A 25,509-nucleotide genomic window follows, 5' to 3' on the forward strand; every position below is an offset into this window, starting at 1 on the left:
TTTTCATGATGTTTAAAAAACTGCCAATTAGAAATAGCTATTAGAAATATCAGTCACTCATTACCCTGCCTAAATACCTTTAATGAATCCCTATCTTCTGCAGTATAAAGGTCAAACTGCCTAACATGGCATGTGAGGTCTTTCACATCCTGGTCATAACCTATTTTTTTAGCCAGCCAGACACTATCCTGAGCACGTTCATTCCTCACATATTTATTCAGTGTCTAGTACTTAACAGTTATTGTTCTAGGTTCTGGAATTAGTGGTGGTCCCTGCTCTTACAGGGGTTTCAGGCTAGGTGGGAAGACAGATAACCCCGGGTAAGCAAAGCAGTTTATAGGATGGCCAGGGAGGACTTTTCTGAGAAGGAGGCATCTAAACTGAGACCTGAATAGTGAGAAGGAACGAGCCGTAAGGAGAGTTGGGGGATGAGGGGAGGATGCTCTGGGAGCAAGCTCAGTAACAGCCTTGAAGTCAGAAAGTTTGGAGTGTTCTAGGCTGGCATAGCGGGAGCTTAGAAGACGACCTTCATGAGGTGATACTAAACCTGGGCTAAAGCACACAGTGCATTATTGATAGAGCAAAAGAATTCAGATTGAGCACAATGAGGTGTTTAAATCTGGAGGTAGGGTAGAGGTAGTGACAATACAACATAATGATTTTTAAACTTTATCTCATTTATCTGCATAACATTATTTTTACTGAAGTGTAGTTGAAACACAATGTTACATTATTGGTTTCAGGTGTACAGCATAGTGATTCCACAAGTATATATGTTATGCCATGCATACCGCCCTACAGCGCAATTGTAGTACCATTGATTGCTGATACATGTATTATTAATAAGTTTTATGAATAATGATCTTGAGAAAGGAAGTTGGATATTTTTCTCAAGGTCACACAGTTGGAAAGTGTTGGCGTCTCTAGGTCTCTGACTCCAAAGCCCAAGCTCTTAACTTTGACTCTGTATTCTACACTAATTGCTTTATTTTGTAAGTGAGAAAAATGAAATTCAAAGAGATTAAAAATAAGTCAGAATGAGTAGGAGGATATGAGGCACTGTTCAAAAAGAAAGTGGACCCCTCAGTCTGGAAGGATAAAGAATGAACTTTTCATCTGGTGGAGCTCAGAAAGCCATAAAGCACATGAAGAGGGCAACATGGACTTATTCATTATATAAGTAAGAACTCAGAGGCATCTTTTGAAGCTCAAAGAAGTAGTTATAGGCCAAATAAAGGGAAGTACTTTTTACACACTGGGTAGTAAATAGAAGAAGCTGATTATCCCAGATACAGACTGAAAATAAAGTAAATTTAGGGTAGCTTTTATGAAGGTCAGTGAGTTAGCAAAACAGAACCTCTTTTGTATGAAGAATACTAAAATACCAGCGAAATTTTCTGTAACAGAAGTGTAAATATCTAAGAAGATTAGGTAAAAATTAGGAGAAATTTATTATTTATTATTATACAATAATAAAAAATGAAAGCAGTTTTAGGTGTGTGATAATTTGGCAATATTTAAAATTTTTAGTTTTTTTCTGTGTTAAGAAGAAAAAAAACTCATGGATTTTTTTTTTTTTTAAGTGAGAAGCAATGGTTGTAGAGGGGTACAAGGAAATAATGTACTTCCTCAGTCATCACAGACCAAATGAAATTCTTATTTCTAGGGAGATTCATTTTGATCTTCTAGAAGGGTGTGGTCAAGTCAGTGCTAGGACACCAGCTTAACCTTTGAGGAAAAGTTTGAGGCACAAGTTCTTCCATGTAAAAAAATTGTTTTAATGTTTATTTACTTTGGAGAGAGAGACAGACAGAGCATGAGCAGGGGAGGGGCAGAATGAGAGGGAGACACAGAATCTGAAGCAGGCTCCAGGCTCTGAGCTGTCAGCACAGAGCCCAATGCAGGGCTCCAACTCATGAGCCATGAGAGCATGACCTGAGCTGAAGTTGGACTGTCAACCAACTAACTGAGCCACTCAGGCGCCACCACAAGTTCTTTCAGAACCTTGGCTTGCTTGTGCTGCATTTGTCTTTCACAGTATTCTCTCAAGATACACAGTTGGAGTAACTTTTGCTCAAAAACACGTCCTATATTTCATGACCTATAAAGAGATTTACACCTAAAATCAAGTACCAATTTTTGATTTTTCTATCATCCCCTTTGTCCTGTCAGTTCCTCTCAGTCCTATTGAGAACCCACAACCAGTCAATTATCAAATTGATAACTTCTTTATCAATTCAGTAATATCATTTTGCAGCGTAGGGCTGTCACAGTAGAGGGAAAAGAGTGTCTCTTGGTCTCTCTAGAAGTTTGGGAATTATTGAGTCAGTATTTTATAATCTCAGTATCTAATGATTTCTGCTTCTTGTTTCGCTAGTAATAGTCTCACCATGCTGGCAGTGCAAACATGGCCAGCAGCTCCTTGGATCCAGTCACTTCTGCAGTTCTCTTTTTTCTTTTATAATTTTTTAAAATTTTATAATTTTTAAAAAATAATTTCATCAAAATTAGCATATGGTGCAACAATGATTTCAGGAGTACATTCCTTAGTGCCCCTTACCCATTTAGCCCACCCCTCCTCCCACAACCCTTCCAGTAACCCTCAGTTTGTTCTCCATATTTATGAGTCTCTTCTGTTTTGTCCCCCTCCCTGTTTCTATATTATTTTTGTTTCCCTTCCCTTATGTTCATCTGTTTTGTCTCTTAAAGCCCTCATATGAGTGAAGTCATATGATTTTTGTCTCTCTGACTGACTAATTTCACTTAGCATAACACCCTCCAGTTCCATCCACGTAGTTGCAGATGGCAAGATTTCATTCTTTTTGATTGCCAAGTAATACTCCATTGTATATATATGCCACATCCTCTTTATTGATTCATCCATTGATGGGCATTTGGGCTCTTTCCATACTTTGGCTATTGTTGATAGTGTTGCTATAAACATTGGGGTGCATGTGTCCCTTAGAAACAGCACACCTGTGTCCCTTTGATAAATACCTAGTAGTGCAATCGGTGGGTCATAGGGTAGTTCTATTTTTAGTTTTTTGAGGAACCTCCATACTGTTTTCCAAAGTGGCTGCACCAACTTGCATTCCCATGTAGGTTTCTTTTAAGCAGTTTTTATGGGGATTTTGTTGATCAAAAAAGTCTACTCAAGCTACAGGCAGAGTAATAGGTAGCAGATAAGAGAAATGTGAATACGTTTTACTACCCTAAATGCTCTTCATGTTTATTCATGTTCTATTCTTCATTTTTAAAGTAAGCTCATATTAAGAAATGCTCTTTCATTTGGGCAAGCCAGCTTGTATTTTTAAGTGTGGATGACTGGGTTATTCTTTTCCACTCATGCTTGTATTATTACACTCATGGTTATTATTGTTATTATTTTAATGTGTATTCATTTGAGATAGAGAGAGAGAGAGAGAGAGAGAGAGACGAGCATGAGTGGGGGAGGGGCACAAAGGGAAGGAGACACCGAACAAAGTGGGCTCCAGGCTCCACGCTGTCAGCACTGAGCCTGATGCAGGGCTTGAACTCACGAAACGTGAGATCATGACCTGAGCCGAAGTCAGACTCTTCACCAACTGAGCCACCCATGCACCTCTAATTAAATTATTTTCAAATCTCTTCTATGACTTCTGCCTTGACTGGCTCACTGCATAACATTCCTTCACATTTCAAATCTGTGAAAGCTCTGTGGCTCCTAAAGACTCGTCTATTTATTTATTATTCGCTCAACAGACATCTCTTGAGCATCTATCTGCTAAGCACTGGGCCAGGTATGGAGATGATGCCAGTGGATAAGTCATAGATCTTTTCCTCAAGGAGGTCACAATCTAGTTAAAGAGTTAAAGAGGTGGGCATGTGAAAAAAAAAAGAATGTGGCAAGTGCATAGATAGAGATAGAAACCAGATATTATAGACAGTCCAAGCATGAGCCCTGCCTCAATGTGCTGGTCAAGGAAGGCTTCCTGGAGGTCATAACACTTAAACTGAGTTGGGTTTGTTGGGTTGTTGTATTATTAAAGTTCTGCCTTTTTGCAGAGGCCGGATCATGAAAGACCTGTAATGTGTTGTTAGCACCAGACCGTGATTGTAGCCAGAAGTGTCTGTCCCTAAAGCTGGGAGCAAAGCAAAGGTAGCCACCTGTTATAAATGGGATGGAACTACTTACTGGTGCCTGCTTACCTGTGTTGTCTCATATAACGTATATGTTGTCCAGTTCTTTCAAAACTTACCATGTTGAGACATTTTATTTGAGATCTAAAAATTACCCATGACTTCTTTCAGCACCAGATCATTTATCAGAATGATAGATATTCTGTGGGGGAGGAAGACATCTATCTATACACACAGGCCTGTAGATATTTAATATGACCCTTTTTATACTGTTCTCCACATTGGGAGCAAGTGTTGAAAATAGTAGGAAGGTGTGAGTTTTGCTTAATTGGGCAACTTTGGTCACAATCAGGAGAAAGTGGTTTATTTGAATTATGTTGGTTGTATTCTTCCTTATACATTCTAAACATCTTGAAGTTCGAGTTCACTCTGGGTTTGAATCCTGTCGCTGTCATTTATTAGCTGAGTGACTTTCAGGCCAGTTGTTTAACTTTGCTCAGGCTGTTGATTGAGGAACCTCTTTATTAATAACAATTATAAAGAATATTGCAAGAATTAAGTAAAAGACAGGAAAGTTAGGTGTTTTCTTCATCCTAATGAAAGTCCTTCTAATGAAGATGATCAGTATGATTCTTTTCTTTGTTGGTGATTGTTTTAACTTTGTTTTTCTTATTTAAAATTTTGTAATTTATCCTCAAATACCACTAGCTAATTGTGGATAGAAATAGTGATTTTTCTTGATGTGCATATGAAGACTGTGCTTGTAAAGTGAGATCTAGTTCCAAAAATAATCTTTACAGAAATGTTAAAGAACCGCAGTGTCTAAAAATATTCATTCCAAAGCTCTGCCATCTCATGTAAATTTCTAGAGAAATAAGATTATTTAACTTTTGCTTCTTGTTGGTAACAAAACATATCCATTAATTTGAAGAGTTGTTTTCTTCATGAGTTTAAAATCATTTCAATGCCTGCTGGAAACTGACAAATTCAATTTTCTTTTAAGTCATGCACATTTCACAGTACACGCGTGGTGACATCAAGAGTTGGAAAAAAATTAAAAATCTTAAATCAACTCTATCATTTTGTTCATTTATGGAAGTAAGTTAAGCTGGAATCATTCATTTGTTAAAAGTTTTAGTCTTTCTCATCATCAGATGATTTTTTGCTATTATTTCCTCAACTCATTTTTGGCAGAGCCTCATTCTCCTGTCAGAGCCAATTGGAATACTGCAGAATGGATGCCAGGCTGATTACTGTGGATTTGACACATTATCTTAAGTCTTGGATGTTAAGAATCTTAATGTTAAGAAACATTCTTAAGTTTCACCTGATGACATGGACCAGTTTAATAACTGTTTCAGTTATGATACCAAGAGGAACAATTTTGGATTGGGGGAGTGGGTTTCTTCTTTATAAGATGTGCTGTTAGAACAAGGGAGGAGCATGGTAAAGTGGAAAGAATATTTGCTTTTAGAATAGACAAAGACTCTACCACTTTTCAGGTCTGAGCCTCAATATCTATTAAAATGGGTTAATAATGGGGTTATGGTGATGATTAGATGAAATTATATATGTAAATATCTAGGCCTTTACTGACATAGAGAAAATGCTCAATAAATGTTAGCTGTCATTCCTCACAGTCTTCGTCAAGTTCCACAAAGTGGACTTGGTGTTTGTCTTTTCGCTCATCAGCAGCATTATTCTAGAGCTGCCGTAGGAGCACAGAACACTACCGCTCTTAACTTCCAACCCTATCCACCGTGCACCGTGTGTTCACCCCCAGCCCATCTTCTCTTTCCTCTCATTTTAGTGTTACCCCTTACCCTGCTCTTCTAAGCAGGGAGTGAGGAATTTGTGGTCGAGTTGGGAGTGGGGCTGTCTGTTCTAGAAGTGAGTAGTAGCTTCCACTTTGAAACATATGAATTATGAAGGGATAGAGACATGGGTTTTTGGGGAGTGGGGAAGGAAAGAATATTTTATTACTAATCTCCCTACATGTCTGGTTCTTTTTCCTTCTTATAATACCATGATTTCCTACATAACTCACCTATCTAATGTTGCTTGCATCTTTCTCTATTTCTGGAAATTATAGACCCTTCTAGAAGATTCTGAGAGCCTTTTGCCAATACTTCTTTTAGTCTGCCCTTTTACAGTATAATGACTGAAGGCAAGAACATTCACATAACAAAGGGTCATTCAGAAATTATTATAGGCAGGCCCTGTGTTAAGTGCTGAAGAGACAAAGATGAATGAGAGACACTCTTACCCTGAAGGAGCTCACACTTACTGAAGGGAGATTAGGCATACAAAGTTATCATTTATTTAGGATAAGAATTCTAGTGGAGTATGGTGTGAGGTAATGGGGACAGTGAGAATACAATGCCATCAAATGACGAGGAAAGCTTTCTTTGAGGTGGTGGTACTTTACCACAGATATGAATGATAAATAGGAGCATGCTGGCTGAAAAAGGGGAGGGACTGTGTTCTAGAGGTTGTTCTATGTTGCCAAGCTGCATATGATTTAATAGGGGAGCTAGGAAAGATGTGTAAATGTGCTGTATGAAAAATGAATAATGTGTGTGGGGAGGAGAGAGAATCACATGGGTCAGATTTTGGGGGATTCGGGGACTGGTCCTTTACTTGGTTAGTGCTTTCGGTCTTGTTCCCAAAGTGTCTGAGGCATCAGAAAAACTGCTCTCGGTGCCCACACCTTGGAGTTCCTTGACTGACAGAGTGCAAGTTAGCAAAATTTCCCCTGAGTCATCTGCATTATTTAAGAACCTCTTGAGTGTTGTCATTGTGGGAGGATACGAAAAGAAAAGAAAGATGACTGGTGCCTCTTTATGTGTGCATGGATGGGTGTGATCTCCGAGAAGGTAGGAGGGCTGTGCTAGGCTGAGCCAGCACTGTTTGTGCCCCGCTCTGGCGAGTACCAGTGCAAGCATGTCCCCGGGACCCATCTTTCCAGTGTTCTTCCATTAGTCTCTGTCAGTATTACCTCATCATTGTCAGGCAGGCCTGATTAAACTGTACTGTAGAAGACAGATGGTTTTTATTTTCCTTGTGAGCTATTATGCAAGTTAAATCTGTGCTAGCATTATTTACTCAAATTTTGCCTGTTACCATAAAATTTAGCTCATCTCCATTTTGTCCTTACTCTCCTTTCTAATCAGGAGTTCCTTTGGATTGTCATTAATCTTCTTTGATGTGTGTTTACATTTTAACATGATCTATTTTAAGCCTCTTTATCTTTTCTTCCTGTCCTACAGTGGGTTTTTTTTGTTTTTTGGGGTTTTTTTTGGCTTTAGTCACAGAACCTCAGATCCTAAATCCTTGCTTTCCCTTCTCCTACCTGTTCCTACAGCAGTGTTTCCTTTGCTTACTAATTCACGGATCTCTTCTCTTAGTCTCTGACTCCTATCCATCTCAACTGTGCTTAGTGGCTTCAGGAAAAATCCCGAGGTATGCCTGTGAAGTTTGCCTTTGCCACCTCTCATCCCAGTTCTCCCATCTTGTTTCCTTATCTTGTCCTACCTCTGCCTTAAATAAAACCAGCATAAATGTGGTGCTTACCAAACATGAGCCAGCAACTTGGCCAAAATTAGAGAGGATTCCAGGATGGCTTTAAGGAGTATATGGTATGGTGTGGGAGGTAGATAGATCCGTAGATAACTAAGATAAGGTCTGAAGTATCATAAGTGAGATTTTTGGGACTCACAAGATAATGAGGGATAAAATTAGAAAAGCATGAGTAGGAAAAGGGAATGAGGAGCATGGCAGGAAAGCCTCACCCTCTACTAGCTAATTATGACAGAGCAGAGTTGCATGACATTGGACACTCCCTTGTCTTGCTGGGAGCTGTGTCCAGTCTGATTCACTTTGGCTAGGGTTATCTTTTGCTAACTGCCTCTGTTTCACCAAGAAATCCTGAGCAGACTTACTAGGTATGTGTGTCCACCCCTATATGTGATTCCTGCCCGGCTCTTGCTGTGTTTCACTTCCAGGTTTCTCGTATGGCTTCGGAGCCTTACCTTCCCACTGCAGTTTTCCCACTGGATGTGGCTGGACAAGTTTCGTCCAGTTTCTCAGGGTTGCTCTGTGTACTGTCCTTGGGGGCCTAAGGCAAAAATAGAAAATAGGGTTGGAGGTGACACAGGAAATAGGAAGGGGCATTGTCAGGTTGGAATTTCTCTCGGTCTCAGCAGCTAAGGTATATATATATACCTCCCAGACTGACCCAGTTCTGGTATAGTTGTTTTTGCAGAGTCACCAATCTCCTTGGTTAAGACTGAAAAGAACCATAAGAAGACAATGGTAATAACAGACTGAGATCTGACCTATTTCTCCTTGGTTACTTTACCAAGAGATAGAGATAGGATAATGGGAAGTTTGGTTATCAGGGTGTTGTTTGTTATTTAAATATCTCACCTATGGTGAGTGTAAGGGCCTTAGCCTCCCTCACCTATCTGCAAGTGTTGTTAACACCTAGCTCTTGGAAATTTAGCCTTTGGCAAAGCATGCACCCAGTGTTTCCAAAACACTTGCGGAAATCTGAGCTGGAACTTGCTATTGACAAATAATAGGAAGGTGCTTCTTTCTAGATTTAGTTGAAAATCTCATGTTTGGAGCAGGTTGGTCAAACTTCTGCAAACTCACTTGGACTCATTTTGCTTTTTTCTGCTTTCATTAGTCAGGATAGTACGTCATTTCATGACTCTGAATCTCCTATATGGCATATCTCTTCCGGAACCAGTAAATCCCTCCAGAGAAAGTTATAGAAATACTGGCTTTCTAAAGTGAGTTTCAGAGTCGGAGTAGTTGGTATACAGAAATGTTTATTGAATGAGTAAAATTTTAGTAAATTGGACAGCTGTTACTCAGTTTATGGACTGTATAACTGGGAAGAAAGCCATAAAACAACTTTCAGTAACATATTTGACATAGAACATTAACAATCATTTCTTATAGAATACACACTTGGTAACAATCTCAACCTGTACTTATATATTGGCTTATGCTTTTCACAAGGTTTCTATGTATGAAAGCCCTTGAGATGATCTAAATGAGTACTGCTCTCATCCCCATTTTACAAATGCCTGAAATAAAGGCTAAGATGCCAGTATGGTAGTCCTGGGATTAGAACTCATAACCTAGTTCAGTACCCTTTCCCTTGCAAACTGTTCAGACAAAAAGTTTGCATGAGTCTGTGATAATAAGAAAAAAGTAAAGCAATGGGTAAGTTTTTTACCATACTGCTTTTATTCACTTTAAGAAGATGCTCTTTATTCTGAGATTCTCTCATTAGATCCTACGTACCCAGCTATGAACCCAGCTATATACACAGGCAGTGGTTATAGTGTTGAACAAGGCAGACATAGAGCTTATGTTCTAATGAAGGAGAAATAATAAATAAGTAAACAGTAATATAAACATAAGTAAGTTCAGGTAGTTTTGGAACTCTGAAGAAAATAGAGAAAGGCTGCTGGTGGTGATATTTTTTATATGTGATATATTCCTGAAAATGGCCATCAATGCTTAATGTACATACTGTTTTTAAGGAAGATTCCTCCCTGAGGAATCCAAGTGGTCATAAAACATTTCTTCAGTGTGGTGTCTGGAGGATTCATTCATTTTAATATATTTTTTTTCTTTTTCTTCAAAATGGATCTCAAGTCCAAAATAGGCTTAAGTCCAGAGAGTAATTAGTGGAGGCTAAAGATTTGCTGCTCCAGGAACCCCTGATGATTGATTACCATACCTTTTTCATGCTATTGAGGCTATGACAGCCAAACTTATTGCTAGCCAAATCTACCATTTCACTCATCTTTATAAAATAATAAAGGCAAAATACTAGACGACAACGCTTTCTTATTTTTTTTTTAGGTTAGCAACAGAACTTTCTTCCAAGAAAATTCTAGATGCCCAGTCTATAAAACAGCTGTGACTCCAGGCCACAAGCTTACTCTCCTCTTTGCCACACCTTACTGGCCCCCGAGGAATACTTGAGAAGTCACCAAGTCTTTGCACAACACAGGATGAAAACCGTAATCAAAAATTCAAATTGTAAATCCACTGGCAGAGTCACCATACCAGAGCTTCATAGTCACGTTCTGGGATTTTTAAAAGTCCACATTCAATGGAAAAATGGATTTATATGTACATTTTTACCTAAAATATTATTTTCAGGTAGCATTTCCTATGTAAAGAGAGTTCAAACTTTAATTGTAGCTCTTTATTCAGAGCATACTTTTTCCTCCAATTTTACTGATATAATTACATACACACTATATTACTTTAAGTGTACAACATAGTGAATTGACTTAAATGTATTATGAAATTATTAGCACAATATAGAGCATACCTTTTATATAATGTGGGCAGGATGGTACTAAAATGGGGCTAAAATACTTTTTTTGCTAGTTTAACTTTTTTTTTCTTGCCTTCTAGTTTGCTAGAGTTTGGATACCTGATCCTGAGGAAGTTTGGAAGTCAGCAGAGCTGCTGAAAGATTATAAACCAGGAGATAAAGTCCTCCTGCTTCACCTTGAAGAAGGAAAGGTAAGAATTTTGCTTTTATCTGTTGTCATTGGCATAAAGTGAAGGGAATTCAAAAGTGGGAGTTTGCTGTGACATACCTGACTTCAGATGGAAGTTAAATTTTGAATTAATCTAATATTTTTTACTAATTAAATTGAAGAAAAAAGCAAAATAGCAAACTCAATTTTCTATCACAATTGGTTAGTCAAAATGGCAGAACTGTAAAAATCTGTTATTTGGTCTATAAATTTATTATGATTAGGTTTAAATTCACGTCTAATCCTCCCAAAGATAGGCCTGTTTATTTTGTTTAGGCTAGCATCAATTATTTCATAGTAACTAAGAAAACATTGCTTAAGGAGCCAGTCTGATATTTGATATTTGTTGCACCTAATCATTTGAAAAATATTTATTGAGAAGCTATTATGTACAAAGCTGTTCACCAGCAACCAAAAAAACTTAAAACCAATTGTATCTCTATGCTTTCCTGTCTGCATTCACTGCATGGGTAGACTCATCTGAGTTGCAACTTTTTATTTATATTTTATTTTTAAATTATTTTTTTAAGTTTATTTGAAAGAGAGGGTGTTTGTGAGCATGAGTGGGGGAGGGACAGAGAGAGAATCCCAAGGAGGCTCTTGCACTACCAGTGTGAAGCCCACATGGGTCTTGAACTCACGAATCATGAAATCATGCCTGGATACAAAACCAAGAGTCCAGTGCTTAACTGACTGAGCCACCCACGTGCCCCTTTTTAATCTCTCCACTGCATTTGACAAGGCATGTCCCACTTTTTTCTTAAAAACCTTTATGACATTAATTTTCTTTAAACAACGTATAGTCTAGCCAAGGAAACTGGATACAAATACATGAAAAGTTACGTAAAATGTAGGATCTAAAGAGTAGTTCAACACCACAATACCAAAGAGGTCAAAAGATTATGATGAGGTATTACCACATGAGTATTACTATCCCAACAGTTAGCTGTACTGAGCACTTACTATCTGTCACACATAGTTGTAAGTGCTTTATTTGCTCTAACTCCTATAATCCTCACAACGATCCTATGAAGTGGGGCGGTTGTTATTACACTTTATGGATGAAGAAACCAGTACTCAGAGAGATGCTCAAGATTATATGGCTATTAAGGAATGAAGCTGGGATTTTAAGCCAGAAAATTTGTCTTCATGATTTGTGCTCACACCCACTCTGCTATGTTGTAAAGAAAGACAGTAATGACTTTAGGATCTTTAAGAGGAAAATTTCATTACAGGCTGCTTTGTCAGGGAAGGCTTCAAGGAGGAAGAATGATTTTGACTGGATCTTAAAAGGTAGATAGAATGTGGACTTACAAGGAGAAGGGGATAGACCTTATGAGGATTGGAATGTATTTTGGAGACAGTGAATATAGCAAGTTGCCTGGAGCAGACATTTAGGTTTGTGTTCAAGTTCCGGGCTTGCATATTAAAGTATCTGCTAGATATCATTTTGGCAAAAGGTGCTCTCTGACATCAATGTCAGGTAAGAGAAATAGATATATTTGTGAATAGTATGGCATGTGATATAATGAAAATAAGGAACAAAAGTAGAACAGAGTAGGGAGTGATCAGACCGGCTGGTGAAGGTCAGGGTTCAGAGAGGCATTGTCTGAAGAATGAATAGACCAGCAGAAGTGCAATTAAGGGATCCAGAAAAGCACCTGCAAAGGCAGGGAAGCATGCACAGTAATGTGCATTTGGGGAGGTACTTAAGTTCTATGTTGTTAGAATGTGAAGTAAGAGTACAGAACTGGCAAGAGAATGGGGGGTGGGAACCAGATCACAGAGGGCCTGGTGATCATGTTAAAACTCTTGGACTTCAAGAGATATGCGATGCAGAATGATTGTAGTATTTTTAAACAGAGGAAGGATGTCTGATTTGTGTTTTAGAAAGGACTCATTGGTGGAAGCACAGAGGATGAATTTCAGGAGAGCAAAATAGAGGCAAGGTTAGTTGGGAAAAAGGCAGGGAAGAATTAGGCCTGATTAGGAGGACCTTGAATGTCAAATTAAGAAAATAATTTATTCAACTGCTCTGTGTTAGGCACAATATTAGGCACTGTGAGATATATTTTCTTATGTTAATTCTCACAACAACCCTGGAGGTTGGCAGGTAGTATTATAACTATTTTGCAAATAAGGGAAGCCATGGCTCAGAGATATTAAGTAGTTCTGCCTGAGATTACATAGCCAGAGTGGCTTTTGTGTATTGCAGAGACCAGTGCAAGGACCATTCAATTTGGGAAAGGACATTATATCCTAATAAACAGGCAGGGAGAGATTGAGGAGCAGATTATAAATTCCTTTCCATTTAGCATGATTCATTCCAACCTATTTTGAATATTTGACCTCTATATCTCTGCAATGTTAAGAAAAGTGGCTTTTTACAAAACCAACTAGTCCTTCTCTATAATTAAATTACATTTTTTTCCTTTTTTATTTGTCATATGTTATTTGCCCTTAATACATAGTTGAGTGATAATTTCCATGCTTGGCTTTGTCATAAAGCCATATTTTCCTTGGCTTTAAAGTGAGTAGTTCTTCTGAACTTTTGGAGCCAATCACCTCATTAAAAATCAAATGAAAACTATGAACTGTAATTCCAAAAGCAATACACATATGTATATATATTTACACATGTGCACATATGCACAGTTACAGTTAATTTCAGGAGATTCTTGGACCTCTCAGGGTTCAGGGGTTCCCAGGTACTTACAACATGCCATGCATTGCCTCATTTAATTTTTATCACACCCCTGTGAGCTATTTCTCTTATGCCCTTTCTACAATGAAGGATTAAGATTAAATAACATACCCAAGGCCACAAAAGAAGTAAGTACCAGTTTCAGGATTTGAACCTGGGTTGATCTAACTCTAAAGATAAGCTCTTGACCACTCTTTATTGTCTATTCACTTATCACAGATGAAGAGAAAGAGAGAAAAAGAAAGGTTATGTAAAGATTAAAGACTTCTGGTTCCATAACGGGTAAAAAAACGTCTAGGCTTCTCAAACTATATTAGCAAAAATTATTAATACAAGTTAATACATCTAGTGAAAAAGAAGACTCTTCATTTCCACCATTTTCTGTGGCTTTGGGAAATGTGCCAGCAAAATAATGCATTTAATAGTTGAGAAGCAAATGAGGAATAGGAAATAAGCAAAATGCATGGACTTGTTTCACTTTTATTGCCATGATTTATCCAGATGCTGTACCTTATGCATTTTCAGGATTTGGAATATCGTCTAGATCCAAAGACTAAGGAACTGCCTCACTTAAGAAACCCTGACATACTTGTGGGTGAAAATGACCTCACAGCCCTCAGCTATCTTCATGAGCCTGCTGTGCTCCACAATCTCAGAGTCCGCTTTATTGACTCCAAACTTATCTATACATATTGTGGTAAGTGTGCCTTGCTGTCTGAGTGGACCATGAACTCTTCTCTCTAATGGACGTACCATGGAAATATTGTGCATGGGGAAAGAAGGCTGTCATTGGATTTCCTCCTAGAGAGAGGATCACTTGAGTTATCAAAAAAGATTTACCAGTGTTCATTAGCTCATTGCATTTTGTGCTGAATAAGCTCTTTTATAAATTACATAATTTTGCTCAAAAAAAAAAACCAAAACAAACAGACAAAAAACCCTGAGCTGGGCTAGGCCCATCTTCCAGATTTTCTTCCTTCCAAAGAAATTATTTGCCAAATTCAGTGACAGTTTGGTAGTTATTTCATCTCTTACAAGAACTGCTATATGAAGAGTAGATGTCCAGACTTATCTTTGGAGCAAGTTCAAGTTTAGTGTTCTCTTGTTCTCAGTGCAGGACTGACAACTCATAGTAACTATTCTTGCTTGATGTGTTTGTCTGGACCCATGCTCGCTGCATTGTTAGCTGCCAGTGACCCAGCTCGGTAGTCTTTTTCTTTCTCTTGGAAACTAAGCACATGTACACTTGGGTTCTTCCCCCCTTTCCTTCTTTTGTGTCTCTATTTTTTTCTTAACTTTTATTTTCTCCCTTGTCCCTGGCTCTTTTCTCTACTGACTTATCTTTCTTTCACTAATTATTCTCCCCCAGCCTCAGGTGTGGGATTTCATTCATTTTCTTCTAAGTCTATTTGCTTGGTGTAACCAACTCAGCACCTATCATTTCTTCCTTACTCTCCTGCTTTGGACAGGGACAACTATCTTTTCTTCTTAAAGGAATTTATATCTCTTGTATCCTTGATGCTAACTCTTTTTCTTCTCTATTAACTATTTCTGATTGTCAATTTTCATTTCTCCGTTTACTTTTTTCTTGCATATATGTTACCTTCTCAATAAAGCCTTCACAGCCCACCTTATCTAAATTATAAACCCTTTTCCCCTTCTAAGTTTCCGTGTTCTTTCTCTGTTTAATTTTTCTCTTTTTTCCTTTTTCCTATCTAACCTGTGATATTTATTTTTTCTTAACTTGTTAATTGTTTGAGTTTCCTACTAGAATATAAGGTCTGTGAGGGTAAAGATTTGTCTTTTTTTGTTTACTGTTATAAACCTAGCACTCAGAAAAAGACTTGAGACATACTTGGAACTGAATAAATATTTGTAGAATGAAGGGCTTCATTAATTTAAAATATATTTACTATAAAATTTAAGGAAACAAAAGGTGTTTAAAAGTGAAAAATATATACATGTAATTCACTACTGAAAAAAACCAGTATTATGTTTACATATCCTATATGTGTGTATATGTGAGAAAGTATAAATAGATATGAAATTAGAATTAGTCTGTTGATAGTTTTGTGTCATGTTTTCCTATTACTTTTAATATTCTTTATAAACATGATTTGTAGTGGTAGCACAAATGTCTACCATGTCTGTTATAGGGATGTAAGAAAATATTTAGCTACTCTTCCTTTATTATATAGTTTGTTTCTGCTTTTCACTACTGTGAATAATATGATAAACATCTTTATGAAAAAAAACCTCTTTGCTTAAATCTCTGGTTATTTCATTTGGATAAATTTCTAAAAGTGTAATTTTCAATTTAAATACTATGAAAATATTTATGTTTCTTTTAACATTGCCATGGTTTTTATCTTTAATAACCTAGGCCAGTTTTTAAATGGTGTTTTAGTTAGGTCTGGGTATATTGTGTTCAGAGGCAAAGGCTGTGATATATTTCGATCTTTAACAATTTGTTAGTTCAAGATTAACTCAAGTTGAAATTTGTGTTAACTGTGATTCTCGCTTTACCAAGTTTGATATGTCCATTAGTGTATCACTGACTTCTTCTTTTGCTTTTTTTACCCCTCCCCTAGGTATAGTCCTTGTAGCTATAAATCCTTATGAACAGCTGCCTATTTATGGAGAAGATATTATTAATGCATATAGTGGTCAGAATATGGGTGATATGGATCCACATATCTTTGCAGTAGCTGAAGAAGCTTACAAGCAAATGGCCAGGTTGGTGGGAGCTCTATTTCTTTTTTCATGACTCTTACTAGATGTGATAATTTCTTCTTTGCTGAGTCACAGATATTTTAAAACACAGTTAAGAGCAACTGGTAAATTATTATTAAATAAACAGACTTGACTATTTCAGATGGCCTGCATTATTATTAAAATAACTTCTTATTTATAAAAGAACATCCAATTTTTAAAAACTGACTTTGGGGAGTGCCTGGGTAGCTCAGTCGGTGAAGGGTCCAACTCTTGGTTTTGACTCAGGTCATGATCTCATGGTTCGTGAATTCGAGCCCTACATCAGGCTCCACACTGACAGTGCAGAGTCTGCTTGGGATTCTTTCTCTCCCTCTCTCTCTCTCTGCCCTTCCCCTGTTCCTGTGCATGTGCTCTCTCTTTCTCTCTCTCTCAAAATAAATAAATAAACTTAAAAAAAAACCTGCCTTTGGAATTTCCTCATGATCCTGTGACTATGTGCAAAGACAGGTATTATATTTACAGAAGAGCGGATCAAGGGTTGGTGGTAATAAGTGATGGGTTCACTATCATTCAACTAATGAGTGGCAGAACAGAAATAAAAGGGCTGGGGCGCCTGGGTGGCTCAGTCGGTTGAGCGTCCGACTTCAGCCCAGGTCATGATCTCGCGGTCTGTGGGTTCGAGCTCCGCATCGGGCTCTGTGCTGACAGCTCGGAGCCCGGAGTCTGTTTCAGATTCTGTGTCTCCCTCTCTCTCTGACCCTCCCCTGTTCATGCTCTGTCTCTCTCTGTCTCAAAAATAAATAAACATTAAAAAAAAAAAAAGAAAGAAAAGGGCTAAGGACAAGAAGAAATCTGTCTGTATCTTAGAGAATTAAATCTCAAGGAAACTGAATTTAACGTTAGTATTATGTTCTAGTGTCCATTGATCCTGAACAGCATCAGTAAAATGTCTTTGATGTTAATCATGGAACCCTAACACTATGACAGTAGAAAACCAGAGGAAAAAGCTACTTTCAGGACTAGATTAGACTCTTAATAATGTGATGTAATACAAAACTATGGAGGTATAGAAGAGTATATATTCAATTCATATCTCCCGTCTTCAGGTAAGAACCAGCATATATCCTCAAGCAATTTATGAAGTGGAGAAAAAAACTAATACTGCAGAGGTTTTATTTTCTCCTTTCCAAACGGGGAGAGTGTACATAATTGGACTAGCATGTGACAGAATTTTAGAATTATTTCATTGACAGAGTCCATAGAAGTCATTATGCCCTTTTATTAATAAATTATTATTATTTCTAATAATAGCTATTAAGTACTCTGTCTTTGCAACATACTGTTTAATTGCCTTCAATTTTTTAAGTAATTTTATCCCACAGCAACCTTCTGAAGTTAGTATTATTATTAATCTTCATTTTACAAATGAGAAAATCTAAGCAATAAGAAGTTACTTAACTTTCTTAAGGCCACATAACTAGGAACACTAGCTTTCAAATTCCATTAGTCTAACACTGTGAAATATTATCATATTAAATACAAAATGACTAAATATAGTTTTGTACTATATAACATGGTGTATTATACCAGATTCTGTTATAAAATAGGAACTAGTATCAAAAGTGTAGGAAATGTTACTTTTTGAGGCTTTTAAATTCCATCTATCAGCATAATTTCCCCCTAAAATTAGAAAAACCCACCAATATTCGATGTGTATAATCCTGGAGCATTGCAATACAAGTGAGCACGGCACAAGTACAGCCAGAGAACTATCAGGCAGAGAGGGAATTGCATGGAGTGCTAGGCCCTAAAAATTATCTCTGAAAAATTTTATGCTGCTTATAGAAAATTATATGACTTCTTTGAAAATAGTAATCTGAAAAATACTGATATGAAAGTCTGGTTCTCCGCATCTTTGTCACAGGAAATTCAAAAATAGTGTTAGATTTGTCTGAATATTTCTGGCTTTTCAACCCTAGATTTACTTTGGTTTCCTAACATTTCTTCCCTGATGATTCCCCTGTGACTCAGTCAGTGTGATTTCTTTACTATAGGTTTGCTGGTTTCTTTTCCTTTTGCTTAGTTTTGTTTTTTAGGCAGTTTTAAAATACGCTTCAGTTATGATTTTATGTTCACCATTTATAAATATATTTATAAGTGTGTACACAGAAAATGTGCTACAGCAGCTAAATAGACCACGTCTCTTAGGCTTATAGTTGGAGATAGATATTGCAGGATCGTTTCTTGGCATTTTTTCCTTACCAAGTGATGAGGTGCCATGTTTACCAGATGTGAATCCTGGAGTTTCACATTTCCAGTACTCTTAGAGGCCCCTTATATCTTCAGGGAAGTTATAGACACTTGTTCGGTAGACCTTTACTGAACACCATCCAGACACTGTCCTGGGCATAGGGGACACAACAGCAAACAAATGAGACAAAATAGGCAAAAGTTTTTACCCTCATGAAGTGAGGCAGAAGATACACAGTTTTTCACATATTAATAAGTACTATCCTGGAAAATAAAGTTAGGAAAGTAGGTAAGGAATGCCAGATAGGCAAGAGGGCATATGTAGTAGTTTCAGGGAAAGCCTCATTGTAAAGCTGCCCTCTCTGTTTTTTTGCAAACTTAAAAAAACCTTAAACTTACAAAGAGGTTGGAAAAATAGTATACAGAGGTACTGATTTCCTTACCCTCACATTTTCTCCCATGTTAACATGTTATGTAACCATTGTAAATAACTGAAACCAGGAAATGTACATTGTATAATACTGTTAAGTAATCTAAAAACCTTGATCACTGTTTATCATTTCCCCTCCAATGCCCTTTTTCTGGTCTAGGATTCAATCTAGAATCATACATAGTACCTTGTGTTTCTCCTTAGGTTTCTCCAATCTAGAACTATCCATTAATCCTCTTTTCTTTCATGATTTTGACACTTTTGAAGAATACATACTGGCCAACTATCTTGTAGGCTCTGAGGACACAGCAGTAGAAAAATTAGGCAAAATAGACTCCAAAAATTCTTACCCTCCTTAAAGTTTGAGTTTTTTTCCTGATTGAGTAATTGAGGCTAGCCACACATTTTGGACAGTCATATCACAGAAGTGATGTGCCCTTCATCATATAGAGGAGATATAAGATACTGATTCCTGGGGATACTAACATTGATCACTTAGTTAAGGCAGTATCTACCAGATTTCTCTATTTTAATTACTATTTTAAACTTTGAAATTAATAAGTGTGTTATGGGAAAATACTTTGAGACCATGTAAATATCCTGTTTTTCATCGTACTTTCACTTACTAATTTTAACATCCATTGATGATTCTTGACTGCAACAATTTTTACTGTGGTGTTGGTCAAGTGGTCATTTGCTATTTTCTACTGTAAGAAAGAGCTGTTACTTTCCCCCATTTATTTAGTATTTATTTTTTATTTCTATCAGTATGGACTCATGGATATTTATTTTAGTCTATGGATTATCACTATTTATTTTGTTCAAACTCTATCAGATTTTGTTCAAACTCTATCAGATTTATTTTGTTGAAACCTTGGAGCTCTTTTCAAGTGTACTTTCAACAGCCCTTTATTATGTTTTGATCATTTTCTTACATTTTAGCAACATGTGGCTCATTTTCTGATTTCCTTACCCCAACCCTAGAATCAGCTATTTAATTTTTTCAGGGACCTCTGGTTTCTTTTTTGGAGGAGTGGTACTTAGAAACAAAGATCTTTCTGCTAGGAATGCTCATTACTATTGGGGCATCATCTTTAAGCCCAGTTCACAGAGCTAGGAAATAAAGGTTTTCCCATAGCCTTACCAACAGGATGTGTTGTCATACTTTTAAAATTTTGCCACACTGACAGGTGATAAATGGTATCCCAGTGTTGTATTAATTTGCCTTTCTCTAAATATAAAAGTTACACATTTTTACACACACACACACACACACACACACACACACACACACACACACACCGATACATGTCTGTATATATTATTATGTCTATCTGTATATATATTAAAAAAACTTGAGTTCATATTGATACATCCAATTCCAGTTCAACACCACAGTTTTTATTTTTGCTTTCTCTTTTTCCTTCATTTATCTCCTTTCTTTGGTCTTTAGAAACCTGGTCTCCTTATCGTGTATGTATGTGTATACACACACACACACACACACATACACACACATATACATATACATATATATATGTATATTTCTTTGCTCAATCTTAGAATGTTCATAAAGTAGCAAAGTAGTTCTAAAAATATTATCCCATACTCCCGTGAGAAGCAAATTTACCATTCAAGTACAATATTTGTGTCCAATTCATTTTGTCTTTAGCCTTATGGTATATAAAGTACTGATTTCCAAAGTTACTTAGGTTAGTTCTTTATCTTACTCACTTTATTAGTTTATTCAACCACTTTCCCATATGTGGTCATTTAGATTGTTTTCAACATTTTAAATTCAACAACATTTAAACAATGCTGTAATAACCTGGTGCATATGTATTTATGTATTTTTGGAAATGTAGCTTAAGGTAGGTTGCTAAAAGTGGCATTGCTAGGTCAAAAGGTAGGTTTAAATGTAGTTTAGTAGGTATTTCCAGATTCCCTCTAGAAGGGTTATACGGGTCTTTATTTCTGCCAAAAATGTTCAAGAATGCCTGCTTCCCCATAGCCTCATCAACAAAAAATATGTAGTTTTTCTTTGCAGTTCTTCACTATCCAGTGGTATCTCAAGGTTGTTTATATTTGTATTTCTTTAAATATGAGTGAATTTGAACATCTTTTTGTATGTTCAAAAGCCATTTTATCAATGTGTTTGTGTCTTTGTTTATGCAGTGAACTGTCCATTTATGTCTTTTCAGTTTTTTGGTTGTGCGTTTAGTCCTTTGGTCCTCAATTTTAAGAGTTAAAAAATACATTAGGGATATTAGCTCTTTGTGGTATATATTGTAAATATCCCCTCTCCATTTATAAGTTTTTATTTTATTTGTGCTGGTTTTTTTCCATGAAAAATTATCAATCTTTTATTTTATTACTAGAGATTTTGAGTCAGTATTAAAAACCTTTCTCTAGGGGTGCCTGGGTGGCTCAATCAGTTAAGTGTCTAACTCTTGATTTCAGCTTAGGTCATGATCTCATGGCTCATGGGTTCGAGCCCTGATCAGGTTCTGTGCTGACATGGAGGAACCTGCTTGGGATTCTCTCTCCTCCTCTCTCTGCTCTCTCTCTCTCTCTCTCTCTCTCTCTCTCTCAAAATAAATAAATAAACTTAAAAAAAAAAAACACCCAACACCTTTTCCTATACCAGGGTAAAAGAGGAATTTATCCATGTTTTCTTCTTTGTATTGTTTTATAATGTACCTTTAGGTCCCTGATCCCATTGAAGTTTATTCTTTTGTATTATATGAGATATGGATCTAAATTTATCTTTTTTCCAAATGCTTACCTAGTTACCCCAGCAGCACTTATTAAGAAACCTATTTTGCCCCAGTTATTTCAGATGTCACTTGTCATATCCTAGGTTTTCTCATGTTTTGGGGTCAATATCTTGGCTCGGTTCTTTTCACCTCCCTTTATGTCTTCATGTCCCAGTACCACACTGGTTTTTTTGTTTTTTTTTTATGTTTATTTTTGAGAGAGCGATAGAGAGAGAGAGCAAGCGAGCAAATGGGGGAGGGGCAGAGAGAGAGAGAGAGAGACAGAGGATGTGAAGCAGGCTCTGTGCTGACAGCAGAGACCCTGAAGTGGAGCTCAAACTCATGAACCACAAGATCATGACACTTTAACTGAGTGAGCCACCCAGGCACCCCCTCACTCTGTTATTCATTCATTCATTCATTTATTTATTTATTTATTTATTTATTTAAAATATGAAATTTATTGTCAGATTGGTTTCCATACAACACCCAGTGCCCATCCCAACAGGTGCCCTCCTCAGTGCCTATCACCCACTTTCCCCTCACATTGTTTTAATTATAGTGGCTTTGTAGTATTTTTTTTAATGTTTGGTACCATTAAACCCTCTCATAGTTTGTCTTTTTCATTATTTTCCTAGCTATCTTTAGGTGTTTGTTTTTCCATAGAGACTTTGATATCAACTTACCTAACTCCATAAAAACTTAAGCTGTCTTTTGAGTAATAAAATGAAAGAAAGGGGGCGCCTGGATGGCTCAGGTGGTTAAGCATCTGGCTGTTGATTTTGGCTCAGATCATGATCTCATGGTTTGTGAGTTCGAGCCCTGTGTCGGGCTCTGTGCTGACAGCTCAGAGCCTGGAGCCTGCTTGGGTTCTCTCTCGCCTTCTCTCTCTGCCCCTCCCCCATTCATGTTCTCTGTCTCTCTCAAAACAAATAAATAAAACTTAAAAAAAAATAACATGAAGGAAAGGATAAAGCAAGTGTTTCACATATCTGGGGAAGAATATTCCAAGCAGAAAAATCATCAACTGCAAGGATCCTACCAAGAGGTGTGGGCTGTCATAGCAAATTTGACTTATCTGAGTGTGGGTTTTGAACAGAGGAATGGCCTCATCTTGCAGCTATGATAAAAATTGACCATAAATTGCTGCCAAAAATACATATCCTAAATCTAATCAGGAAGAAACACCAGAAAAACTAAAAATGAGGAGCATTGTACAAAATAACTATAGATACCCTTCAAAATTATGAAGGTCAGAGAAGTCCAGGAAAGGCTGAGGAAGCATTTAGATTAAAAGTGATGAACAATACACGCAGTTAAATGCAGTGAATATTCTGAATTGAATCTGTGATGATGGGAGAGGTAAGGTAAACTGTAGAGAACATTGCTGGATGGTTGATAAAATTGGAATATAGATATCTGTGAAATAAATAATATTACTATGTCACTGTTACATTTCCTGATTTTGATTACTATAGATGTATAAAAGCATGTCACTGTTCTTAAGAAATATAGTACTCTAAATTATGTAGGAGCCATCATGTCTGTAACCTACTCTTGAATATTTCAGAAAATATAAGAGAAATAGAGAGGTTAATAAAACAAACAGGCAAAACCTAAACAATTGGTGAATCTGAGTAAATCATATATGGGAGTTCATTTTACTAGTTTTGTAATTTTCTGTGAGTTTGAAATCAGTGGGGAAAAAAAAAAACCAGTTTGAAATCATATCAAGACTAGTTAGAAAACAAAAGCAAAAATTAAAAAAAGAGTTGGTGGTAGGACAAGGGTAGAATCCAAGAGACTAGTTAGGAGGTTTTTATATTGATCCAATTAAGAAATAATAATCCAGTTGAAGAGTATATTAATGAAGATGGTAAGAGTGGATGGATGGATTCTGGATATATTTTTAAGATAGAATGGACAAAGGCTTGCTTGTGTGAGGGTATGAAAGAAAAAGAGGAGTCAGGGATGGAGGCAAGGTATTTGGTCTGAGCACCAGAAAGTGGAAGTTGCCATTTACTGAGATGGAAGAGATTGAAGGAAGAGCAGGTTTTGTATGTGGGGTGGAAGGGAGGGAGGAGGAAGGGTTGGAGTTTCATTTTAGGTATCTATTCTCAAAACAAAACTGATACAAATGATTCTTCCCCAGTAGGCATATGTCCAAGGACAATAGCAATAACCAGGATCCTTGCCTCAGGACTCCTTTCTAAGCTTTTATAGAGAGCAGTGCCCTCACAGAATACCTTCATAGTCTAGCCTCTTACTTTTAATAGTCCCTTTGACTTGCAGAGGAGATGTGCAAGTGTCAGTGGGCTGCTGTGTCTGTTTTTCTTCTCATGTTCTTGTTTCCCATTCTTGCCAGTCTTTTCTCATGCTGGCACTGATTGCTCTTTGGTAACTAAATGACAGTAAATTTTCCTTAACACATAATTTTTTTTCTTTTATTTCCTTAAAACCAGGCAGTATTGATCAATTTGGTTTATTTTCTTTCCATTGTAAAAGGTAAATAAACTTTTTTGACTAAGTTTCATTTATAGGTTTTCTTTTTTTAAAAAATATTTTGAGAGAGAAAGAGTGTGCATGCAAGGCAGGGGTGGGGAGGGGGGGGCCTGGTCAGAGGCAGAAAGAGCAAGAAACAGAGGATCCAAAGCAGGTTTTGCACTTGTGAGCACAAAGCCAAATTCAGGGCTCAGGCTCACAAACCGAGTTCATAAAGTCCTGGACTGAGGTCAGAAATTTAACTGACTGAGCCACCCAGGCAACCCTGGGTTTTCTTGACATAAATTAGTTTATATGCATAACCTTGGTATAATGAAAAAGAGCTCTGTACTAATCACACATGCATCAATAAATAACCATGTAAGGTTCAATCTCCTCATCTGCCTTAGTCTCAGTTTTATTACCTATAAAATGGAGCAATTTCACTGGATGGTTTACCTTGACACTTATATAGTATTCTGTGGTATGCGTTTGTTACCTTGTTGTTTCATGGAGACTAATACATAAGCATTTTACTCTTCCTAGTAGAGAGCAGACTGTGGTAAGGAGTTGTGTAGTAAAGCAGAAGGAGCATGGTATAGACTTTCTTCTTGGAAACCAGGAGGTGTGGTATGTGACATTCATAGAGCTCTGTTCTAAACTTGGATAAGCCATCTAACCTCTCTGTGTTATTTTCCCCAATAAGGAAAAAAAAAATACCTGTTGTGCTTACTTCAAAGGTAAAAAGTATATTAGATGATAAACATAAAAGCACGTTGAATAGCATAACATAAAGACTTAATGAATCACTATATTGTACACCTGAAACTAATGTAACATTCTATGTCAACTATACTTCAGTTAAAAATTTTAATAAGTATTTAAGTATAGGCTGTTACTATCATCAGTCCTCATCATTATGAAGTCTTAGGTCTATATTCTCTTTTCATTTACTTTAGCCTCTCATCTGGTTATATTCTTTAAAAAAAATTTTTTTTAAATATATTTTTAGTTTTTGAGAGAGAGAGAGAGAGAGAGAGAGAGAGAGCGCATGTGTGTGCATGTGTGTACATGCAAGGAAGGGGAAGAGAGAGGGGTTGGGGGGAGGGAATCCCAAGCAGGCTCCATGCCCATTGTGGACCCCAACTTGGGGCTTGATCTCATGACCATGAAATGCAACCTGAGCCGAAATCAAGAGTCAGATGCTTAACCAACTGAGCCACCCAGGCACCGCCCCCCTTTTTTTGTTAGTTGTTTTTTTAATTTTTTTTTTTTATTTTTATTTTTTAGAGAAAGTGTGTGCAAGCAGGGGAGAATGGTAGAGGGAGAAAGAGAAAATCTTAAGCAGGCTTTACGTTCAGCTCATAGCCTGTCATGGGACTTGATCCCATGACCCTGGGATCATGACCTGAACTGAAATCAGGAGTCAGACACTCAACCAACTGAGCTCAACCAACCCAGGCACCCCTATTACTCTTG

General features: G+C 37.1%; 1 protein-coding gene across 8 annotated transcripts in view; it reads left to right on the top strand.

Annotated features, from left to right (window-relative positions):
- MYO5A (myosin VA) overlaps window positions 1–25,509 on the top strand; it is a 193,767-nt gene that overhangs the window by 51,032 nt on the left and 117,226 nt on the right. For all 8 annotated transcript variants that reach the window (XM_023255339.2, XM_023255342.2, XM_023255343.2 and 5 more), the window contains exons 2-4: window positions 10,567–10,677; window positions 13,924–14,095; window positions 15,990–16,134. In XM_023255339.2, coding sequence (XP_023111107.1) covers window positions 10,567–10,677; window positions 13,924–14,095; window positions 15,990–16,134 — 428 coding nt within the window. The remainder of the gene's footprint in view (window positions 1–10,566; window positions 10,678–13,923; window positions 14,096–15,989; window positions 16,135–25,509) is intronic.

Source organism: Felis catus, chromosome B3 (assembly GCF_018350175.1).
Source record: "Felis catus isolate Fca126 chromosome B3, F.catus_Fca126_mat1.0, whole genome shotgun sequence".
In the NCBI taxonomy this organism is placed as follows: domain Eukaryota; kingdom Metazoa; phylum Chordata; class Mammalia; order Carnivora; family Felidae; genus Felis; species Felis catus.